The 24,530-nt window shown below is 39.5% G+C and overlaps 1 protein-coding gene across 1 annotated transcript in view; it reads right to left on the bottom strand.

Annotated features, from left to right (window-relative positions):
* Positions 1 to 4,244: 4,244 nt before the first annotated feature.
* The window catches only part of dph7 (diphthamide biosynthesis 7), a 22,265-nt gene continuing 1,979 nt past the window's right edge, over positions 4,245 to 24,530 (bottom strand). Inside the window, exons 3-9 of the mRNA XM_020522960.2 lie at positions 18,628 to 18,715; positions 16,522 to 16,616; positions 15,158 to 15,321; positions 13,477 to 13,549; positions 10,882 to 10,947; positions 10,241 to 10,428; positions 4,245 to 5,582 (exon numbers count right to left, since the gene is read on the bottom strand). Of these exons, the coding sequence (XP_020378549.1) occupies positions 5,119 to 5,582; positions 10,241 to 10,428; positions 10,882 to 10,947; positions 13,477 to 13,549; positions 15,158 to 15,321; positions 16,522 to 16,616; positions 18,628 to 18,715 (1,138 nt within the window). The 3' untranslated portion in view covers positions 4,245 to 5,118. The remainder of the gene's footprint in view (positions 5,583 to 10,240; positions 10,429 to 10,881; positions 10,948 to 13,476; positions 13,550 to 15,157; positions 15,322 to 16,521; positions 16,617 to 18,627; positions 18,716 to 24,530) is intronic.

The raw sequence follows: 24,530 nt of genomic DNA, 5'->3' as shown, positions 1-24,530 counted from the left end.
CATTCTCCCCATGTCTACGTGGGTTTCTTCCGACAGTTCAAAAATTTGCAGGTTAGATGGATTGGCTATGCTAAATTGCCCCAGTGTCCAAGGATGTGTACGTTAAGCCACGGGAAACGCAGGGTTACAGAGATAGGATTGGGGGGGGGTGGACCTGGATGGGATATTCTTTAGGAGAATCAGTGTGGACTTGATAGACCAAATGGCCTGCTTCCACACTGTAGGGATTCTATGAAATCCGTTAAGTGTAACGTGCACAGGAGTAGGAGACTTTGGGCTATTGGTTCCCATTGCTCTCCACTATTGAGGTTTTCCTTGCATCATGTCAGCTTCTATTAAAATCTAGTTGATGGTGAGATTGTTTGCTGTGATTAGTTAACAATCCATTATTGTTGACTTCCACAAAGATGCTGGTGAGTTTGATAGATCTTGGTCTTTGTGGTTTGCTTATTTCTATGTTATTAAATAAGCGATAATGATGTATCCGTGTTATAGTGACAAGCTCATATGGGGCCGATTGTCACAACCCTCAGTTAGTTTAGCTGTAGTTGGATTAGCTGATAACCTCTGATTCTATGCCCAGATCCAGAGGTCTTGAGTAAATCCTTAAGAGTTTGATCACTCTTACTGCATGTCATGGCATTATGAAACAATTGTGTTCCTTATGGGAATATTCTGTCCCCATTCTTATGGGATGTTACATCTTAAAACTGTTCAAAAACTGCTGTGTAGTTAAAGGTTTGAATGATCCCACTTTAAAGATGTCAGTTTCTGGCTTTAGCAAGATCAGTGTCCTTTTCCATGTACAACAGAATTTCTTGGGATAGATAGTACTGCACTTCCAATAACTGTTAGAATTACCTAAAAATAGATGAGTTTCAAGATAGTAAAAAGCTATTCGGCCAAAAAGTGAATGTTTACTCTTAATGTGCACAAATAATTCCACGTACATTTACTCACCCTGCGTCGTCCCATAATCTCTAACTGTCACTGCCTTTCTAAACTATTTTTGACTATTCATAATTTTTTATCTCAAATACTGAATTCCACAAGCTCAAAATTCTCAGGAAAACAGTAATCTAGCTCTTTATTCTAAATTATCTTCCATTTAGTCTTGTATTAAATGTCAAGTGCTCACTTTTGATTTTTACTCAAGTAATTGATTCAGTAAACAGAAGCAATTAGAAGCTGAATTTTGCAGGACACTGTAGCCCACTTCAGGCCTGTACAACTGCTCTCAACACCAGCTGTTTCTCTCCCTTTTAAATGATGAATCCAGTTTTTATTCCTTTAAATCTAGTTTGCTTTAAAATCCAATTCGACACTTACTAATATTAGCTAGTAATCTTCCATGGGGTACCTTGTCAAAGGGTTTCTGAAATTCCATGTGCACCACACTATAACTTCTGCAATTTCTATGAATGTTGGAGACAATTGTCCTTTTGAAATCTGCACTGGATCCTTCTATTCTCTATTTAGCTCGGTATTTAGATGGTTTCTAACTTAGTTTTACTGAGCAATGGATAATTAAAAAAAAAACAAGGCTTTTACATTTTTAATGGAACATATTTGTTACAGTCATACAGCAAAGAAACAGACCCTTTGTCCAACCAGTCTATGCCAAAAATGTTCCCAAACTAAACTAATCCCACCTTTCCTATTCATGTACTTGTCCAAATATCTTTTAAACATTGCAACGGAACAACATCCACCACTTCCTTAGAAGTTCATTCCATACACAAACCACCCTGTGGTTTGCCCCCATGTCTTTTTTTTTTTAAAAAGCTCTCTCCTCTCACCTTAAAAATGTGTCCCCTAGTCTTGAAATCTCCCGAGGGAAAAAGACAACTGCCATTAACCCTACCTATACCCTTCATGATTTTATAAACTTCAATAAGGTCACCGCTCAACCTACTATGCTCCAGTGAAACAACTCCCCGCCTTTCCGTATAACTCAACCTTCCATATCTGGCAACATCCTGGTAAATCTCAGCTGAACCCTGTCCAGCTTAATAACATCTTTCCTATAAACGGGTGACCTTTGTAGTCCAATTTTTAAGCAACAAACCAGTGTTGCGCTGCAATCCTTTATTGCATTTTATCTATCCCACTTTGCCTCAGCTTGCTTACTTCTCTGGCTGAATTGTATTTTCAAAACATTTAGTCCCTTCCCTTTCAAAAACAATTAAATTATCTGTCCATTATTGCTATTAGACTCTGTGCAGGTTCACTAATTTGTTACTGAAATTATAAAATGCAATCAAGTATCAAAAAGTTGATTGAAACCCCCGCTAGGGATGATTTAGTTCAACTGAAGACTTCATTAGTTGATACCATAGCGGTCATGAAGCCATTTCATTCTATGCCTATTAAATACATTGGATGATAACAGCCAAATTTTCAGGGGAATTGATAAATAGAAACATTGTATATTTACAAACAACTGCCAACAGAATTGCATAATGGTGAGCTTGCAATATTCTCATCAAGTCAGAAAATTGTGGGTTCAAATCCTAAACATATTTAAACGCTAGATTAACACAGTACTCCACAGCAGAGGTGCGATGAACCGGAAGAGACCAGAGGCCCCTGTCTGCTTTCAGGTATTTAAAAAATCCATGGCAACACAAGGGCCTGTTCCTGATGTTTATTCCTTTGTCAGTTTATCACGACAGTGATTATCACCTTGCTATTTGTGTGCACAGCAAGCTCCCACAGTATTAACGGAAGTGACAACCAGTGGCTACACAAAGTACTTTAACAGCCATGATCCTGAGATTGAAAGGATTTCAATAAATGCAAGTCATTTTTGTATATATTTTACAGCACGGAAATTGATCATTCAGCCCATTTTACCCACACTTATTATTTTTCATTTGAATCTGTTTATATCTTTTCATGTAACTCTGTCTGCATAACCCATTCCCTCATGGTTATATAGTTTCCTGTCATGACAGGACAGCTCCACAATGTAGTCAGTAAACAATGAATAAAGCTCATGTAGGCCTCATTTCAAAAGAAGGGAAGTTTTGTTTGTTGAGGTGTAAGGCAGAAGATACCAAGTTTTTAAAAAAAAGATATGACAGTGCAAACCAAAAAGGGGTGGCAAAGTGGACATTTAGAAATGGGCTGATGGCAAGTGTAAACGGAACAATCCAATCATCAGCAACAGCACCAATCCAAAAGATTCAGTCCACAACTAGAAACTGAAATTGTTGTACTCCTGTCGTATTCAGAAGGCTGCAAAGTTCCTTACTGAAAATGAAACGACTGTTACTGGAACGTATGAGATCAACATAGCTCAAGTTAAGAGGTTGAGAACAAAAGGGTAGAATGGGCTGAAAATTCAGTCATTTTGTAAGCAGCATTCTCCCCTACGATATCCCACCTCACTTACCTACCGACCCAATTTCCACCCCCTCACCCTCCCCAGTTTCCTTAAAGCACAAGGCACAACACTTGCCCTGCTGCCTCATTTCTTCCTGAAGGGACTCCTGGCTTGTTGCTGCTTAGCAAAACATTCAGAAACTCAAGTTCACACTTCGAGATTGCAGACTGGTGTTCCACAAAATTGTCACCCAATTGAAGTAGAGGAGACAGCATAATGAATAGTGAAGATAGCATGTTATATGGATAGTACAAGTCAGTCAATCACTTGTTACACTGCTTTCCAGTTCACTCATTTATTTTGCTCATTTGGACAGCATTTTTTTTTTTTAAACTGGTGGGTGTTTCACAAGTATGCATGTGCAGAATTTTACACACCCACAGTGTGAACCTTTTGGTGGTGATGTTGGGGGATAGCCTGAAAACTTTACTTCTTTCTCCATAGATGTTCTCAGACCTACTAAACACCTTTAGTGTGCACATTAGGTAAACTTTGACAATTCCATTAGTAAATTTGAATGTTTACAAATGTACAAAAAAAATTAATAAATCTAGCTACATTTTTAGGTCAGCCCCTTGGGAAAAATCAGCTACAGCTACCTTGATCCCTTCCACTATTCCTCAGTAGATGTTGTTGAAATGTTGGTCTTTCTCAGATGTTCCACTAGGGCTGGGAATGAAGGACAGGAAACAGACAAAACAGCAAAGACATCATTGCAAGATCTCCTTAGAAAAATACTTGAATGTGTATAATACCAAGATCAGTATTCAGTGATTGATGATTAATTCAAAAGAAACTAAAGTCTTCAAGAATAAAAATATAAAAATCAAGCATCAAGAGAAACTGTTCAGGCATAATCAATTAAATATGTAAATTTTAATTACATTCTGGAGCTCTAAGTTTGTATACATTTACAAACTAATTTATACATCAATGAAGGCAGTCGTAGAAAGATGGAGACAAAAATAGTTTTTGACAAAACACTTCAGTAAAATCAATTTAGTCAGAACCGACTATCATAGACTTGCAGGAAATCCCAAAGCAGCCTTCAATAAGAACTTGATGAGGTTTGAGATTTCACTGAGCAAAGCCCACAGGACTAAAGGGTTAAGGTTTGTTACAAGGATCGATTGCATAGGTTCTCATATCGCCATAAAAATTATTCCAGTTTACATGATGTTTTACCAGCCACACATCACAGTCCAAGACAAGTTTATTTGCACCAACTTGGTGTATTATTGCCCGAGATACTACGGAGGTATGACACCAAAAAACCTAGAGAATTTCATTTTTTAAAAAAATCAAAATAAAAACACAGAAATCCTCGAGATTTGGACGTCTTCCAGAAGTCACTCATTTAATTTGTTTTAACCTCTCTTGGTATGCTCTGTGCCACCAAAAAGACTATGAAGAGGTTGCAGGTTTACAATTCATGTCTCCTTTCTGAATTATTTACATACCATCGAGTATTAAATTTCTCATATAACAATGGCTAATTAATGGTATATTTAGATTATTCTCCTGCTGGACTCAGGTGAAGAAGTCAGGAAATGCCAGTGTAAACCTGCCACACCTATATTGGAACATTACTCCATCTTTGTCACACAGTGCCCAATTTTGTAATATTGCTGTAATACATCAAAACCAGCAAGACATGTCATTCTCTGCTCCTTTTCCAGTAACAGTTTTGCAAGTTTAATACTTTAACAATGAATTTTTCATAAAGTCAACTAGATGACAATATTATTTCTTTCCCATCTCCAAACATGCAAGACATGGTCATAGAAAGAACATGTAGCCAAAAGGTTGGCTTTACTTTTAGTCCAAATTACACCAGAGTCAGGATTGTGCTGTTTCACCACAGGGTCCATATTCAGTTTGAGAGATGTATCACTGGCCTGCAAACCGTCAGGCAACTCATCTCTATAATCATCCAACTCATCTTCCATAACCATATCAAATAAGCCAGTGGGAGACTCGTACTGAATCTTCAGGTGCTGGAACTTGACCTTGGCTTCCTTTACTCCTTGCTTATGCTCCCTTTTGCTCTGAATTTCAACTGATGATGATGATATAGGTCGATGGTCAGTGCTGAGCTGTGGATGAAGTGATAGTCTCGACCAGTCTGCCCCATAAGCCAATGAGTTGTGCAATATGTAGGAATAAAGAATAGGGTTTTCTTTGTTGCGAGCAGCTGGAAGGAAAGACATCAGATTTAATTTTTGAAAAATCAAGCTTAAGAAAATAGGCATTCTACGAGTAGACTAAAAATACAAACAGGGCCTTAGGATTGAAACCTTGAAAGTAAAGGTTCTGCTTGTCCGTTTATAAGTACAGAATCAACAAAACTGGAATCTATCTGGCTGAATTGCACATTACATTACTGTAATGGGATTAGAAGGCACATTGACCCCTAGCGTCATCTTTGCCCTATTTGACATCAAGGCCTTCCAGATTAACTCAATTAGTTTACTGCATGATTTGGATGAAACTAACTTCTCATGAGGTACACACTTTTTAAAAAAAATTTCACACAATGTGGGAGTTATTGCATGCATGATCATCCCTCACTGCCCTTGAGAGAAAGTGGTGGCAAGTCATGTTCTTGAATCATTGCAGTCAATGTGTAAGAATTCCCATTAGGAAGGGAATTTCACTTCATGTATTTTAACTAGTGTCAGTAGTGAACAAGGAGTAATTAATTTTATTTAAACTTTTATAATTTGTATACCTACAGTTGCAATCTGGCTAAAAGATAGCATCTATTGCCAGCTATAAATACAGTATCTAATGAAACTGCAAAATTCCATTATACCACAGCAGGGGTCAAGATTTTTGCTTTGATGTTCAGCAGCTACTTTTTCCATTCTCACTACCTCCTTTAATCGGTGATGCAGTCACCTATTAATATTAGCTTCTGCATTTGTGCAGAATGTGTGTTGTATTTGGACTCAGGAGCAGAATTAGAAGATTCATCAAATTCTCAATTAATCAAAAGTACATTAAAACATAAAGCCTCAACATACAAGTACAGATTTCCCAGACATTACAGAATTTAAACTGGCGCAAGAACACAGGCATAAGTTAGCAGAAGTCTTTTTTACTCCCGCTCCCACCTCCCCAAAAAAAAACTGACACTTCTTTATACAAATAGCCATCATCCCTAAAAATGCATTCCACAACTAGATAAAGGTAATGGCTAAACAGAATTCTGAAGATGAGTCATTCTGGACCAGCAACATTAACTCTCTTCACCAACAATGCTGCCAGACCTGCTGAGTTTCTCCAGATTTTGTTTCAGATTTCCAGCATCCACGGTATTTTGTTTTTAAACAGTTGCATGTTTGGCTTTAACAGTCACTCCACCTCAAGTAATTCACAGTATGACAAGTTTTGAGACACTATAACTGCAAAACTTTATAGAATAAGCCTGTTATGTTAAATTATCCAATTCAGTGTTCAGTACAATAACATTTACAACATTTTCCCTGTAAAAGGAGTTCCTGAAATAGACCCTTACAGTAGAGATTCTATATTCACATAGAAACATAGAAGAAAGGAGGGAGGAATAGGCCATTTAGTCACTCAAGCCTGTTTTACCACTCAATATGATCATGGCTGAGAATTAAGCTCACTCCCCTGATCCCAACCACCCCCTCCCCCCACCAAAACTGCACATAGTATTCTGGGCATGGCCTCACCAATGCCCTGTATAATTGCAGCAAGATATCCTTGTTCCTGTACTCGAAACATCTCACTTAATGCAAGTCAAGTTGAAAATTGCTGTAAATCCTGTCACACCCACTTAGAAATCACAGAAAATCTGGGGTAATGATCTTTGAATTGCAAGGAAATATTGTCCAATTCTTTTATACTTCAGGTCTCCATTTTAGGCCACATCTTCCAAAGAGCTGCTGTGCTGACATAAGCTTGCAAACAGACAAGGAAGATTCTCAAATTCTAGAATTAAACTCCAAGCAGGTCAAGATTAAAATAAAAGAAAATTTATATCACCTAACAAAGATTAAATGAGTTGTTCAGTTTGTGTTGAGTACAGGTCCAAAAGAGTCAGCAGTTCTCCATCACCCTGACCAAGTACTCTTCAATCACAATCTCACATCAGGCATCGTAGCTGAAATTAATACTACCCACATCTAACATCAACATGGATGCTATTTAGCAATGAGTGGCAAATCTTCTGGCTGATTTCTTCACTAACCTAGCGCAGGGGCACTGGAGGTCAAATATACTACTCTAATTACAATCTCAGCTGAGATAACTCACCAATAGACAAACAATTGAACCAGTGTGGTTCAGTATTGCAGCAGACAGTTCACTTGCTCACTAAGAACATAAGATCTAGGAGCAGGAGTAGGCCGTCTGGCCCTTCGAGCCTGCTCCGCCATTCAATAAGATCATGGCTGATCCTTCCGTGGACTCGGATCCACTTACCCGCGTTCTCACCGTATCCCTTAATTCCTTTATTGTTCAAAAAAAATCTACCTTTTTTTTAAAAAGAACATTTACTGAAGTAGCGTCAACCACTTCACTGGGCAAGGAATTCCACAGATTAACAACCCTCTGGGTGAAGAAATTCCTTCTCAATTCAGTCCTAAATCTGCTCCCTATAATCTTGAGGCTATGCCCTCTTGTCCTAGCTTCACCTGCCAGTGGAAACATCCTCTCTACTTCTCTCTTATCTATTCACTTCATAATTTTATATGTTTCTATAAGATCCCCCCATCAATCTTCTGAATTCCAATGAATATAATCCCAATCTACTCAGTCTCTCCTCATAAGCCAACCCCCTCAACTCCGGAATCAACCTAGTGAACCTCCTTTGCACCCCCTCCAGTGCCAATACATCCTTTCTCAAGTAAGGAGACCAAAACTGCACACAGTACTCCAGGTGTGGCCTCACCAGCACCTTGTACAACTGCAACATAACCTCTCTGCTTTTTATTTCAATCCCTTTAGCAATGAAGGACAAAATTCCATTTGCCTTCCTAATTACTTGTTGTACCTGCAGACCTAGCTTCTGTGATTCATGCACAAGGACACCCAGGTCCCTCTGCATAGCAGCATGCTGGCAACTTTTTACCATTCAAGTAATAATCCTTTTTACTATTACTCCTACCAAAATGTATGACTTCACATTTATTTACATTGTATTCCATCTGCCAGACCTTTGCCCGCTCACTCAATGTATCTATGTTCCTCTGCAAAGTTTCACAGTCCTCTGCACACTTTGCTTTGCCACTCATCTTAGTGTCATCTGCAAACTTTGACACCCTACACGTGGTCCCCAACTCCAAATCATCTATATAAATTGTAAATAATTGCGGTCCCAACACCGATCCCTGAGGCACACCACTAGTCACTGACTGCCAGCTAGAATAGCACTCAGTTATCCCCAATCTTTGCTTCCTGTTAGTCAACCAATCCTCTATCCATGCTAATACTTTACCCCTAATGCCATGCATCCTTATCTTATGCAGTAGCCTCTTGTGCGGCACCTTGTCAACAGCCTTTTAGAAATCTAGGCACACCACATCCACTGGGTCCCCATTGTCCACCTCGCTTGTAATGTCTTCATAGAATTCCAAAAGATTTGTTAAGAATGACCTGCCCTTCATGAACCCATGCTGCATCTGCCCAACGGGACAATTTCTATCAAGATGCCTTGCTATTTCTTCCTTGATAATAGACTCAAGCATCTTCCCCACTACAGAGGTTAAGCTAACCGGTCTATAATTCCCCATCTTTTGTCTACTTCCCTTTTTAAACAGTGGCGTCACATTTGCTGTTTTCCAATCTGCTGGGACTGCCCCAGAGTCCAACGAATTTTAGAAAATTACCGCCAGCGCACCTGCTATTTCTCCCACCATCTCTTTTAGTACCCTGGGATGCATTCCATCAGGGCCAGGAGACTCATCAATCCTTAGCTCCATTAGCTTGCCCAACACTACCTCTTCCGTAATAATGATTGTTTCCAGGTCCTCACCTACCTTCGTCTCTTTGTCAATTACTGGCATGTTATTAGTGTCCTCCACTGTGAAGACCGATACAAAATACCTGTTCAATGCCTCGGCCATTTCATCATATCCCATAACTAAATTCCCCTTCTCATGCTCTAAAGGGCCAACGTTTACTTTAGCCACTCTTTTTCCTTTTATATATTTATAGAAACTTTTCCTATCTGTCTTTATATTCTGTGCTAGTTTTTTCTCATGTTCTATCTTACTTTTCCTTATAGCTCTTTTTGTGGCTTTCTGTTGACCTTTAAAGTTTTCCCAATCTTCTAGTTTCATGCTGTTTTTGGCCACTTTGTATGCCTTCTCTTTCAATTTGATAGCCTCCCTTATTTCTTTAGACACCCATGGCAGATTACCCCTTTTCTTACAGTCCTTCCTTTTCATTGGAATATACTTTTGCTGAGCACTTTGAAAGATTGCTTTGAAAGTCCTCCACTGCTCGTCAACTGTCCCACCATAAAATCTTTGTTTCCAGTTTACTTTAGCCAAGTCCTCCCTCATTCTATTGTAGTTCCCCTTGTTCAAGCACAGGACTCTGGTATTGGATTCTATCTTCACACTCTCCATCTGTATTCTAAATTCAACCATACTGTGATCACTCCTTCCAAGAGGATCCCTAACTATGAGGTCATTAATTATTCCTGTCTCATTACACAGGACCAGATCTAGGATAGCTTGCTCCCACGTTGGTTCTATTACATACTGTTCAAGAAAACTATCACGGATACACAATGCTACTATGCTGTACAATACTGCTTTGATTTTAGTAGCTGGATGTCAATATTTATAACACACCTTTTAGCTTTATAGCTCCCACCTGCTAAAGAGTCATTATGTACTCCTTCACAATCCAGGATGTGGTACCCATTGTGCATGCATGCTGCAAGCAATAGATGCTCTTCAGTAGGATGCCACTTCACTCTCCAGACACCTCCATGGACAGGAGTATCTGCCAAAGGCTGTTTCATCTGCCGGGAATCCCAGATAAGAACGTGTTCATCATAACTGCAAAGAAAAACAACAGAATGAACTGATCTGATCATTGGCAAAGAAACAAGTTAGTTTGCTCCAATAGTTACCCAAATTCAAATACTGTAAGGTCTAGAATTAAAATAAAATGTTTTCAATATTCCTGGTTTTGTCACAAATTTGTATTGTAAGTTTTACATTTAAAAATTCAACTCTTCAATGCCCTTGGAGGTGACTGTGACAGTATCTAACCATAACAGCAGGAGACCAGTCATTAGAAAATTGAATATAAAAATGCATAGTAGGTGCCTGCATTCATCAGTAAAGCGATCAAATTTTGAAATTAGGCAATGTTTGAATTATTGTCCTTACTAGTGTACCAAAGACATACTGGGGCAAAGTTTGAGTTATCCTCGTAGTAATAGAAAAAAGGGATCTTCATGTAATAAGCAGTTGCTATGTTTCTATTAAGTTGAGCAGAAATCTTACCTTCCTGTAGCCAGGATATGTTCTTTGTGGGGATTGCTTTGGATGCTGCATACTCCCATCGAATGTCTGAAAACCAGTTGCTGAAAATTAGTTTTTTCTATTTCCTTTACAAATCTCTTTAAAACTTCAGCTGATAAAGGCTGCATCAAAACTAGTAGTTGCTAAGTTCAAAGCAGACTCAGCAAAACCTGCTACCTCAAATAGCATGTGGGGCAGAAGTGGTACAGCTGGACTCAAATGTCACTGGGTTAGGGGGTGGAGAAGTCCCAGCCCAGGTTTCCATTCTTGATCGTTACCAAGTAGATGTTGACTGAAAACAGGTCAGGTTTTCCTGTGACGTCTAATGCACTGAGAAGATTCCATTGTCATTGCCAGTGAATTCTAATCATTCACATAGTGCAACAGTTTTAGCAAACAGGAAGAAAATGAGAAATCTTAACTAGCTGCCTTCTTCCTTTGTAAATTATTCTACACGGAGTTTGAAATTTTTGACAATACTTTGGGTTTAAGAGGTGTACTTTGTCCTTTTTTTGGAGAGGTTTTGAGCCATAGGTAACAAACCAACTCTTCCAAGCCAGTAAAGTAAACAGCTTGAGGTGCCTTGGGTAATTTTTTAAAAATCTGGAACAAGAGCAGCAGCATATATGGGTGAAGTCAAGCTCCCAGAGAACCAAGGTTTTAGTTTACCATACAGTAATTGTTGGAGTTTTGAAATTGGTTGTGAAAGCTACCATATTTCTCTCCTTGCGACAGCAAAGTGCTGGGAGTTCCCTCTCCCTGCCAAGATTTTCTCTTGGTGCACTTTTCTCCTAGACCGGAAAAATATTGCATGCGAGAATCTATTTTGCTGAATTTGCCTTTGCCAAGGGTGTGTTTGTGGGATGCCCCTATACTGGAATAGTTGCTTTATAGTAATTAAATAATCTATTATTAGAATCATAGATGTACAGCATGGAACCAGACCCTTCAGTCCAACTTGTCTATGCCAACCTAAATTAATCTAGTCTCGTGTGTTAGCATGTGGCCCATATCCCTGTAAACCCTTCCTATTCATGTCCGTTCAGATGCCTTTTAAATGTTGTAATTGTACCAGACTCCATCACTTCCTCTAGCAGCTCATTCCATAACAAGAACTTTGTCTGCATGAAAAGTTGCCCCTTAGGTCCCTTATAAATCTTTTCCCTCTCACCTTAAACCTAGGCCGTCTAGTTTTGGACTCCCCCACCCTGGAGAAAAGATGTGACTATTCACCTTATCCATGCCCCTCGTGATTTTATCAGCTTCTATGAGATCACCCCTCAGCCTCCAATGCTCCAGGGAAACGCCCCAGCCTATTTAGCCTCTCCCGATAGCTCAAACCTCCAACACTAGGAACATCCTTGTAAATCTTTTCTGAATCCTTTCTAGTTTCACAAAATCTCTTCTGTAGCAGGGAAACTAGAATTGAATGCACTATTCCAAAAGTGGCCTAACCAATGTCCTGTACAGCTACATGACCTCCCAACTCTTATACTCAATACACTGACCAATAAAGGCAACTGTACCAAATACCTTCTTTACTAGCCTGTCTATCTGCAACTCTACTTCCAAGGAACTATGAACCTGCACCCCAAAATCTTTGTTTGGCAACACACCCCAGGACCTTAACATTCTTTTAAGTTTTTCAATAAAGTTAAAACCAAAAGAACAGATACTGTAAATCAGAAACAAAAACAGAAATTACTGGAAAAGCTGATTTCTCTCCACAGATACTGAGAGTTAATATTTCAGGTCAAGTAACCCTTCCTCAGCAGTTAAAGTTATACCAATTCTTCTTGAATTTGTTTGTATTTTAATGAGAAGAATAAAGTGTGTTTTGCTTAATGCCAAGTGGCATGGCCAATCGAATTGCATCTGGAATACAGCACCTTAAAACTTGCCTTTAAATAAGATAAGAGTTACGGTCTTACTGTCCCCTTAACATATTTGAATGGGCTTCGGGCCAGTTCATACAAATTGAACTTTGATTCACAGTACAAAAGAACACAAAATAAAAATGAAAATCTACAAGAACTAAAGTCCTTGCTAAAATGACTAGGGAGTGGCCAAAACAAAAACGAGGGAATTAGCAGGTGTATCAATTCATTGCTATAAATTTAAAGTGTGCGATTGGCTAATGCAATAGCTTGAATCATTGCCGTTTCACGCCTGGAAACTAATCCTGAAGGGATAAATAAAATTCTTTCCTCAAGTGTTTTTATCCCAGCTTTTAGAAGCCTTAATTTAATTTTTGTGGCTGAAGGCCCTCAGCAGAGCATCAACCACGGAGCTGTACGTGAATTGTGCCAAGTACTCGATCCATGCTGTACTTACCTACAAAAGACAGATTTCCTCCAAATATGACTCAAGTGACACTAACTGTGGGAATGCTTAATACAGTTCAAACTGTACTCCCATTGTCCAGGCCTGATACAAATCACCTTAAAGCAAAGATTCACAAGTATAAAACCTTAAATTAGAAGATTCCCATTCAGATTGTTAAATCCATATTGGCATCATTACCAATGTATTAAACACAAAATACATAGGTCAATCAAATAAAAACAGGTACAGTACCCATTGCTGATGAAAACTGGTCTGTCAGTCCCCATCCTCATATCCCAACCTTTGAGTTTGCTGTCATCTCCTCCTTGAGTGGGAAATAAAAGCAGACAGTAAGCTTAGAAGCCATCATTCTTTTATCAACTTGAGAGTTAAACATCTTATCAAACATGCAACTGATTGGTTTCCGTACCATAATCAAACTATTTTTCTGTCTAAGAAGGAAAAGAAAAATCAGCCAAGGAGGACTGCTACCCTGCTGACACATTCAGTGTAGATACAAGGTCAGGAGCTGACTTAGCTGTAATACTTTCCATGAATACAATGTCTGTGTGTTCTCGCACGGAAGCTTCAGTGGTCAGGTATCTAAAACTATCTCAGCAAAAGTTACAGGGAAAAATGGGAGGATGAGGGGGACCGAAAAAGAGGTTGGAGGCTAGAGGAATTCATTTAAAAAAAACTGCACTAAATAACAAAATTGATTGTGGACCCTACCATGTTGAAAGTTGAGATTACAAGGCTTCTAAACAAATATAATTTAGGTAAACATCACAGAATCCCTATAGTGTGGAAACAGCCCATACCGATCCTCTGAAGAGGATCCCACCTACATCCATTCCTTATCCTATCCCTGTAACCTTGCATTTCCCATGGCTAATTCACCCAGGCTATACATCCCTGGGCACTATATGGGCAACTTAGCATGGCCAATCTACCTAACCTGCACATCTTTGGACTGTAGGAGGAAACCAGAACACCCAGAGGAAATCCATACAAACACAGGCAGAATGTGCAAATTCCACACAGACAGTCACTCAAGGGTGGAAGTGAACCCAGGTCGCTGGTGCTGTGAGGTAGTAGTGCTGACCACTGAGCCACTGTGCCACCCAAATATAGGTGGCCCTATATTAAAATCATTGGGTCCCAGTCATCTCTTCTCCAGATTCTATACAAAGGTTGACAAACTCAACGAACTGTCAAGTACAAAAGAAACAAGGAAAAAAGTGCCAATTAAACACTTATGCCTGTCTTGAGTAAATAAAACCCAGGGCCCCTTCCTCCTTGCCAATGTTCTACTACAGTCACAGATCAACTTGCTGAGGCCTTTTTAAAAAAAAATTAAGTTAAACAACTTGGGGACAGAGCACATCTTTGTTGGGGCACCCTCCTTCTAATTTACTTGAAAAGGCAGATTGCTGCTGCTTCAGTTCTGGAAGAGCCCCCTCTTAATCCTTCAACTTAAAAAATTCAGTTGCCATCCTAAATTGGACAGCAAGCCCACCCCTTTAACGGACGACCTCTAATTGGCCAATTCAGGGAAAAGTTGAATCAGGCAACTATTCCCCACTTAGGACAGGCTTCTGAGCCCTATTTGAACAGGATATTGGAATTCTGAAGACAGTGGGGGCAAATCCTGACCTGGATATGTTCTCCTCCTGTTCAGTTCAATATTTTACGATATGCAGTAGTCCGAATTACCTAGATTTACATGAGAGGGATATAGTCACTTGGGGGTAAGGCACTAGAGAATGGATCACAATAATGCAACATCTTCAGAGTTCGAGGGGACAAAAATCAAAGTTAAGAGCTGTGTAACAGCCAGCTAATGTTGTAGAATCTAAATTCAACTCATGCACAGATAAGAAAAAGTATGTTGGGGCTGACCTTTTAACAACTGCTCAGGAAGGCTCAATACCTGAATAAACAAAATCTGTGTTCCAGTAGTTGAACGCTGCAATCCAAGCTTCAAAGTCATGCGCCTTCCAGTGACAGACTATATCTAGTGTTGATCTACACCCATCGACAGAAAGCAGGCTCAGGCAGCCCTTTGAATCACTGCTGATGATATTCAGTGGCTTACTTTAGCAAGAAGGAAAAATACAACTGAATTAATACTATTACATTGCACAACATATAGAAGAACATTCAGCTCCAAGACCAGAAAACATAGTAACAGCAATGAGAAAGACATTTTACGCTATATTAACACATTAATCTGAACTTGTGTAAAGGCGATGGAACTGCGAACTAATCACAGTCTCTACATTTTTTAAAAATAAAACTTTTTTGTGAAATTCTCATTAAATCAAGGTGATAAAATGTCAATTATAGGATATGTAGGATTTTTGTTATTTGTTAACAACAAATACAGTCAGATAAAGAGCAAAGATCACTACCTTGTTGAGCAATCTTTACTACTTCTGCACTGAATGGGGACATAATGCACTACCTTAGCTTAATGATTAGACTTAAAAAGCTGAGTCAATATATCTTAGATAAATATAAACTTGAGGCACATTTACTTACCTTCCTATAAATTAAAGAATGGAATAGTCTGTGTCACACCCCATTATTTTTGTTAGATAGGCTGGGGACATTATCACTGTTACTCAGGGTAAAACTAAGTTGAATGTTATGTGACATAATTTTCCAGACAACAGATGGCCCGATAGAACAAATTGGTGGTCTGAGAGGTGAATGTATACCTTTTAAAGGATGCTGGACCTCATTATATTTAGGTCAGAGCTCAAAGAACAGACAGCTACAGGTTACGGTCAATGTAGTTTCTCAGAGTTGTTATAACGGATATTGGGATACAAGCTTGGAAAAGAATTTTTCACATTTTACTTCCCAAACTGGCCATAGGTTTTATTTACCTATCAATGGCAGTTATACAGTTTCTGCTGTCCAGGATCTATACTAATCACACAACATATTGTTGCGATGCCCAAGGAAATCAGCATTTTCCTATCCTCCAGTATTTTCCACACATCCCCATGCCACCCAGCAGCTAAATTTCACTGCACAATAGGATAGATCCGAAACTAGTTAATCATATTCCAAGCTCCAAGACAGTCAAGAAATGGCTAGTTGAAAAAGGCAACAGATACAGGGTTTGGTATGGAGGAGGAGAGTATGAAATCAAGACTAATTAAGATTGTTCCATAAAGACCTCGTGCAGACCTGATGGGTCAAATGGGCTCCTTCTGTGCAACAGTATTCTATGAAATACCATAAATGACAACTCAACAAAAGGAAGGGGCAGGAATAAAGACTTACTGTTCTCCTCTTCCCGTTGACCAATCCAGTGACAGAGCAAGACATTCTGGGCCTATGCTAACACTGCATATTGGCTCCAAGGAGCAGCTGTTTTTCTACTGAAAGAAAATATTATATTGAGCCACAAAAATTCTGTTTTAACATCTATAACTCCAGCTGTCATTTTCATTTTTCCTTGGAGACATCAGCTCATGATTGAGATAAAAGTTCATAAGTTTCGATTTCGATGGTAACTACTTACAACCTTCCTGCCCTTGCCAAATATCCATAACTCATTCATATTTCAGGATGGAGAAGTGGGGTGACTAATTAAGACTAATTGAAATTGTAATTATTTAAAGCAGCATTGTATAAACCCATTTAAACTTCAAATCTTAGCCATCAACGTTAGTGGTTTTGCAAGAACTTCACAAAAGCGAACATGCAAGGAAATTTTGTGCATGTTGCATCCAGAAATACATTTCTCTCATTTGGTGCGTCCATATATCTATCAGACAAAAGCATATTGAGCTGTAAGACTCTAGATGCAAGTCTATCAGAAATAGTGGTGGTTGTGAGAACAATGTAAAGCAACAGCTCCACAAAATATTTTTCCTACATTACAGTGACACCAAAACATCACATTTTTAAAACACATTTGGTATTTCAAATCATTACATAAATACTTTTATACAAGTGAATTTAAAATCTTTGCCCTCAACACAGGCAAACAATAAGATTATAACTTTTTTTTATTCGTTAACAGCATGAGGACGTCGCTGGCTAGGCAGCATTTATTGTCCTAATTGCCCAGAGGGCAGTTCAGAGTCAACCACATTGCTGAGAGTCTGGAGTCACATGTAGGCCAGACCAGGTAAGAATGGCAGTTTTCTTCCCTAAAGGACATTAGTGAACCAGATGGGTTTTTCTGACAATCGACAATGGATTCATGGGTCATCATTAGACGCTTAATTCCAGATATTTATTGAATTCAAATTCCACCATCTGCTGTGGCGGGATTTGAACCCGGGTCCCCAGAATGTTATCTGGGTCTCTGGATTAGCAGTCCAGCGACAATGCCACTAGGCCATTGCCTCTCCATGCTTCTATTTAAAAAAGGTAAACAATCATGAGCGGCATAGATAGAGTGAATAGTCAAGGTCTTTTTCCTAAGGTAATGGAGTCCAAAACTAGAGAACATAGGTTTAAGGAGAGAGGTTAAAGATTTAAAAAGGACCGAGGGGTAACTTTTCCATACAGAGGGTGGGTGAATGTATGGAACAAGCTGACAGAGAAGTTGTGGAGGCGGGTACAATTACAACATTTAAAAGGCATCTGGATGGATATAACGAATAGGAATGGTTTAGACAGGTATAGGCCAAATGCTGGCAAATGGGAAAAGGTCAGATTGGGATGTCTGGTCAGCATGGATGATTCAGACAGAAGGATCTGTTTCCATGCTCTATGACTACATAGAGCACAAGGATTAATCCCCAACTGAAACGTATGGTTAAAGATATGCCTCAAACTGGTCAAAATAATGGAAACAAGTTTTCTAATGTCCATATGATCAAAATAGTACAAAACACAGACTTTTTTTGAGAGCCAGAAGCCAAAATCACAACTTTAAACATTAAGCTTCAATTAATATAACATTCTGGAGCATTTCTTGCATTACAGACAGTATTATGATCAGCTTATTGTTCTTCCAGCTGGAGAGGTCAGATAGTATCTGTGGAAAGAGACCAAGTTCACATTTCAGGCTGACGACCTTTCATCAGAACTCAGGATTCTGACTGCCTTGAAGTGCATCGCACAAGGACTTGCTGATATGGCCATACTCCAAACAGGATTTCAATACAAATTGCCTATTTAACTATTTCTCTATTCCAAATTACTAATAACTGCTTCCCCCTCTTTTTCCCCATGATTAAAAATACATTGTGGGGTGATTTGGAGATATAGGCCACATGCCACATCCTAGCACATTTTAAATGCAGTTAAAGCGTTATCTGAAATGCATCGTGTGATGCATATTATTCCATTATATGCAAGAATATAAATATACAGGTGATTAGCATCTCAGAAGTTTCCTTAATAATCCTATATGAAAATGAATCCACATACCTCACATGGTGTCAGATTACACAATTCCAGATTTCCCTCAGCATTTGCAATGCCAAGAACAGGATGCCCTGCCACTGGTACATGACACCTGCAGTCAAAATAGCTTCAGATTAAATTCCAAATATCAAGCATTAATTTCACAGAAAAAAAAGTTATTCAAACTTTAAGTCAACAAATTCTAGACATTTAAAGGATTTTTTTTTGCTCAAATGATAAGTACAATACCCAGCTCAATATCAAACTTGCAAATCACAAAAATCTCAGGTTAGGTCTGTAGTCTGTGAGAAGTTAGCTATCAGCAGTGGGAAAATACAACTGACTAGCACTAAGGTTCCTGTCATGACTGCTACGAACTGACTCTTACGAACTTCAATGCTATACAAGACACTCCTTCAGTTAACAAAAACAGAAGTTGCTGGAAAAGCTCAGCAGGTCTGGCAGCATCTGTGAAAAAAAAGTCAGAGGTTAACGTTCCAGGTCCGGTGACCTGTTCTGAGGAAGGGTACGCAGACCCGAAATGTTAACTCTGATTTTTCTCTTCATAGATGCTGCCAGACCTGCTGAGCTTTTCCAGCAATTTCTGTTTTTGTTCCCGATTTACAGCATCCACAGTTCTTTGTTTTTATTCCTTCGGTTAACATGACTGGTCCCTCCAGTAACAGAATCCGTGTCATCATATTGTGTAGACTGAAACCATCGTCATTAGTTCATGTTCCCAACTCCATTCCCGAGCCACCATCTGAATTCTTCACGCTGTCAATTGTCTAAGACTGAACAACGCTGCTTGCAATCTTGTGAACTTCCAACACGTTATCACTAAGACCACCTACTTTTATATTAGTGACACTGTACTTTGTATGTTGGTATGAGCTGAGTTAGAGGCAAATTAAGAGGACTAGACTACTTGCCCCCTATAGCCTGCTCTGCCATTCAATAAAATTATGGCTGATCTGATTACTCCATATTCCCACTAATGCTAACAACCTGTCATCAACTTGTTCAAGAATCTACTTAACACAACCTTAAAAGTCAAGGATTCTGGAACTCACTTCTTCAAAGTACTGAAAGCAAAGATTCACAATCACCCGAGATAAAACAATTTCTCAAGTTTGAGTGCTACTCCTAAATCTGGCGAAAGAGGTAATGTCTTTTTGACATGCATGTCAATACCACTTAGGATCATATTTGTTTTAATCAAGTCACCTCTTAGTCTTCTAAACTCTAATGGATGCTTTCCTCACAAGACAACCTGCCCATTCCAGATATTAGTATGGTAAACCTTATTTTAATTGTTTCCAACACATTTACATCCTTTCTTAAGGAAGCATTTCCTTCAATGCGCCACAAGGAGCAGTGTACTGACAGAAATAATGTCTTTTGGATGACATGTAAAAGATCCAAGTCAAGAACTCGAATTATCCTGAGCCCGAGCCAATACTTAATCCATCATTTGTAAATAGATCAAAATTAGATGATATGGTAATTACTGCATGATCATTTGAGAGTTCTTGCTGTTTGCATTTCAGTTGCTGCACTTCCTTTATTTCAAAAATTCTTGACTGTAAAGCAAATTGATGAGAAAATGGGAAGGTGATGGCTTTGTATTATCATCACTGGACTGTTAATCCAGGATATCAGGTAATGTTCTGTACTAAGGTACGAACCCCACCATGGCAGACAGTGGATTTTGAATTCAATAAAAATCTGGAATTAAGTGTTTAAATGACAACTATGAATCCATTATTGATTGTTAGAAAAACACATCTAGTTCACCAATATCCTTTAGGGAAGGAAAATGCCATCTTTACTTGGTCTGGCCTACATGTGACTCCAGTATCCCACAGCAATGCTGTTGACTGTAAACTTCCCTCTGGGTAATTAAGGATGGGCAATAAATGATGGCCTAGCCAGTGACACTTTTTAAAAAAAAAAGCATTAAGTGAATAAGGACTTGCTGTGTAACGTCATTTCACAGAAAACAGGAATTCACCATTTGACCCTTCAATGCATGCTCCTCCATTTATGATGATCAAGGCTGATTCTTCAACTGAGTAACGTGTTCCTGCTTTCTTCCCATTCCCTTTAACCCCAATAACAATATCTATCTCCTTCTTGAAAGCATTCAACCACTTTCGGCAGAGAATTCCACAGTCTCACCACTCTTTGGGTGAAGAGATTTTTTGTAATTTCAATTCTAAGTGCCCGACTCCATAAACTTTGACTGTAAACCCTGGTTCTGAACTTCCCAGTCATTAGGAGAATCCTGCATTTACCCTGTTTCACTTTAAGGTCACTAATAAAAGTAGTTGCAAGGTATTTATTTAAAATTGAGGAGTCTCAGTTTAACGTTGTGTCCTACATACATCCTATATGACCTGTTTAAAACTTCATCATATTTCTGCTCCCACAGTCCTTTTCCTCTGCTCCTGTCACTGTCCTCATCGCTTTCTAATCACTGACACCACTTACCCCTCCCTGCTCCACCCATCCCAAACGATTCCCTTTCCTGCCCTTGATCTTTCTCATTTAACTCTCCACTGGCTGTTCCTGTTGGCTGCCAGTTGTGCCTGCAGTGACCAGCTTCTGTCACTAGATGGGCCGGGATCAATTAAAATTCAGACAAATTTAGTTCTAACATTTGTTTAGAACAACTACATTTACATTGTATGTTTTCTATATTTTAAAATTTTGTTTAATACATTATTTAAATTTATGAATGTAGGCATTTAAGCATATACACCATTTCAACTTCAAGTCTCTTTTGCGACATAAGGTCTTGAAGTACCTCATTCTTACATTGAGTGATTGATAGAGACATAGAGATGTAAAGCACGGAAACAACATGTCAGTGCCGACCAGATACGGTGTATAAATCTAGTCCCATTTTCCAGCATTTTGCCCATATGCCTCTAAACCCTTCCCATTCATATACCCATCCAGATGCCCAATAAATATCGTAATCGTACCTGCCTCCACCATTTCCTCTGGCAGCTCATTCCATACATGTAATACCCTCTGCATGAAAATGTTGTCCCTCAGGTCCCTTTCATATCGTTCCCCTCTCACCTTAAACCTAAGCCTTCTGGTTTTGGACTCCCCTACCCTGGGGAACAGACCTTGGTTCTTCACCCTATCCATGCCCCTCATGATTTTATAAACTTCTAGAAGGTCACCCCATAGCCTCTGAAACTCCAGGGGAAACAGCCCCAGTTGTTCGTTAGCTTGCCAAACCAGTTGTTCTGTGGTGTGCAGATGTTTCGTTATCTTTCTACGCTACATCATCAGTACGACCTTTAATCAAAGCATTGGTGTTCTGTTTTCTTCCAGATTTATGAGATCCTCTGGCAAGATGGTCTTGTCCCTTCCGGTTTTGTTGTTTTAGCAGCAGTTTGTACATGGGGTCTATTTCTATGTGTTTGTTAACAGAGTCCCGTGTTGGGAACCAGGCTTCCAGAAATTCCCTTGCATGTCTAGTGTTCACTTGTCCCAGTATGGTCACTTTGTCCCAGTCAAACTGATGGCCCTCATTATCTGCGTGAATTGAGACAAGTGAATATTGGTCGTGTCTTTTCACTGCCAGTTGGTGTTCATGTATCCTGGCTGTAGTTTCCTCCCAGTTTGTCCAATGTTGTGTGCTGCACTCACTGCATGGCACTCTGTACATCACGTTAGTCTTGTTTACTGTTAGTAACAGTCTTTAGTCTTTGATAACATTTGGCGCAGTGTTGCTGCAGGTTTGTGTGCTATCATGATCTTTTGCAACCTTAGGAGTCTGGTAGTCATCTCTGATATATTTTTGATGTAAGGTAGTGTTGCTTGGGTCTTCTGTTGTATTGTGTTCTCTGACTGTCGTTTGTTTTGTAGGCATCTGCGGACGAAAATTCTTGAGTATCCATTGTCGCTGATAACTTTGGGTAGGTGTTCCTCTTCCATTCTCCGGAGTTCTGGGGTATTGCAGAGTGATGCGGTTGTTTAAATAGTGTCTTGATGCCACTCTGTTTATGTATGGTGGGGTGGTTGCTATTGAAGTTACAGATTTGGTCCGTGTGTAGCCTTCCTGTATACTCAGGTCCAGAATTCGACATTAGTCAGTCTCTCTACCATTACGTCCAAGAACAGGAGCTGTTTGTTATTTTCTTACTCTGGTGAAATTTATGTTTGCAAAGAAGTTGTTGACAAGTTGGTCGGTTTCTTCTACTTTTGTGCATTTGATTATTACATATTTGTCGTCCACGTATCTTACCCACAGTTTCAGTCGGATTATAGGAAGGATTGTGCGCTCCAATCTCTGCAGCACGGCTTCCGCTAAGAGACCTGAGATGGGTGATTTTCACTAAGACCTGTGAAATAGCTCCTCCCTATAGCTCAAACCCTCCAACCCTGGCAACATCCTTGTAAATCTTTTCTGATCTTTTTCCTGTTTCACAACATCCTCCCTGTAGCAGGGATACCTGAATTACATGCAGTGCTCCAAAAGTGGCTGAAACAATGTCCTGCACAGCCACAGCATGACCTCCCAACTCCCGTACTCAATACACTGACCAATAAAGGCAAGCAAAACAAACGCCTTCTTCACTATCTTATGTACCTGTGGCTCCACTGTCAAGGCACTATAAACCTGCACTCCAAGGTTTCTTTATTCAGCAACACTCCACCGGACCTTATCATTAAGCGTACAAGTCCTGCCCCGAGTTGCCTTTCCAAAATGCAACACCTCACATTTATCTAAATTAAACTCCATCTGCCACTCCTCAGCCCATTGGCCTATCTGATCAAGGTCCCATAGTAGACTGAGGTAACCTTCTTCACTGTCCACTACACCTCCAATTTTAGTGTCATCTGCAAACTTAGAAACAATACTTCCTATGTTCACATCCAAATTATTTATACAAATGACAAAAAGCAGTGAACCTTTTTGCGAGTGTTCTTCAGCTAGGAACATATAGTACTGTATGTACAATTGCGTATTTCAACCAGTATATTGCAGCAAAGAATGTCCGCAGAAATTTAACCACGGCCTTAATGTCAATATCTATCTTACAAAGCTGGCTGGTTATAGTTCAGACGTTTCGTTACCATGCTAGGTAACATCATCAGTGCGGCCTCCAATGAAGCAATGTTGCTCTACTCCACTTAATATTTATATGATCTGGTCTGTTGAGGTGCTTTGTGTCATTTCCTTTTTTTTTTCAAGGGTTTGTATATGGGGTCTAATTCCACATGTTTATTGATTGCATTATGGGTGGAGAACCAGGCCTCTAGGAATTCCCATGTGTATCTATGGTTGGCTTGAGCTAGGATGGTCACGTCATCCCAGTTAAATTGATGGCCTTCGTTGTCCTAGGGCACTGAAACAAGGGAAAGTTCGTTGTGTCGTTTTGCTGCTAGCTGATGTTCGTGCATCCTGATGGCTAGTTTCCTTCCTGTTTGGCCAACATAACGTTTTTGGCAGTCCTTGTACAGTATTTTGTACACTACACTGGCCCTGCATGTCATGGGTATGGGGTCTTTGGTCTGCGAGTGTTCTTAACAGACCGGATCATATAAATACTAAACGGAGCAGAACAACATTGCTTCATCAGAGGCAGCACTGACAATGTTACCTAGCATGGTGATGAAACATCTGAACTATAACCAGCCAGCCTGGAGAGCAAGTCAACAACCTGACCCACAAACCGAGCTACAAATGTTCACAAGAACCTTAATCAAAATCTATTGACAACCATGGTTCAGTTAAATTTGCAATTTTCAGGAATGCATCCACGAATCTTGCTACCTGTTACCATTTGTCACAAAACCTCCAAAAACCAACACATTCTAGACAAGGGGTAGCAGGAACTGCAGATGCTGGAGAATCTGAGATAACCAGGTGTAGAGCTGGATGAACACAACAGGCCAAGCAG

The sequence above is a fragment of the Rhincodon typus genome, chromosome 28 (genome assembly GCF_021869965.1).
Source record: "Rhincodon typus isolate 14 chromosome 28, sRhiTyp1.1, whole genome shotgun sequence".
NCBI classification, from domain to species: Eukaryota; Metazoa; Chordata; class Chondrichthyes; order Orectolobiformes; family Rhincodontidae; genus Rhincodon; species Rhincodon typus.
This window is presented reverse-complemented; position numbering and strand designations above follow the sequence as displayed.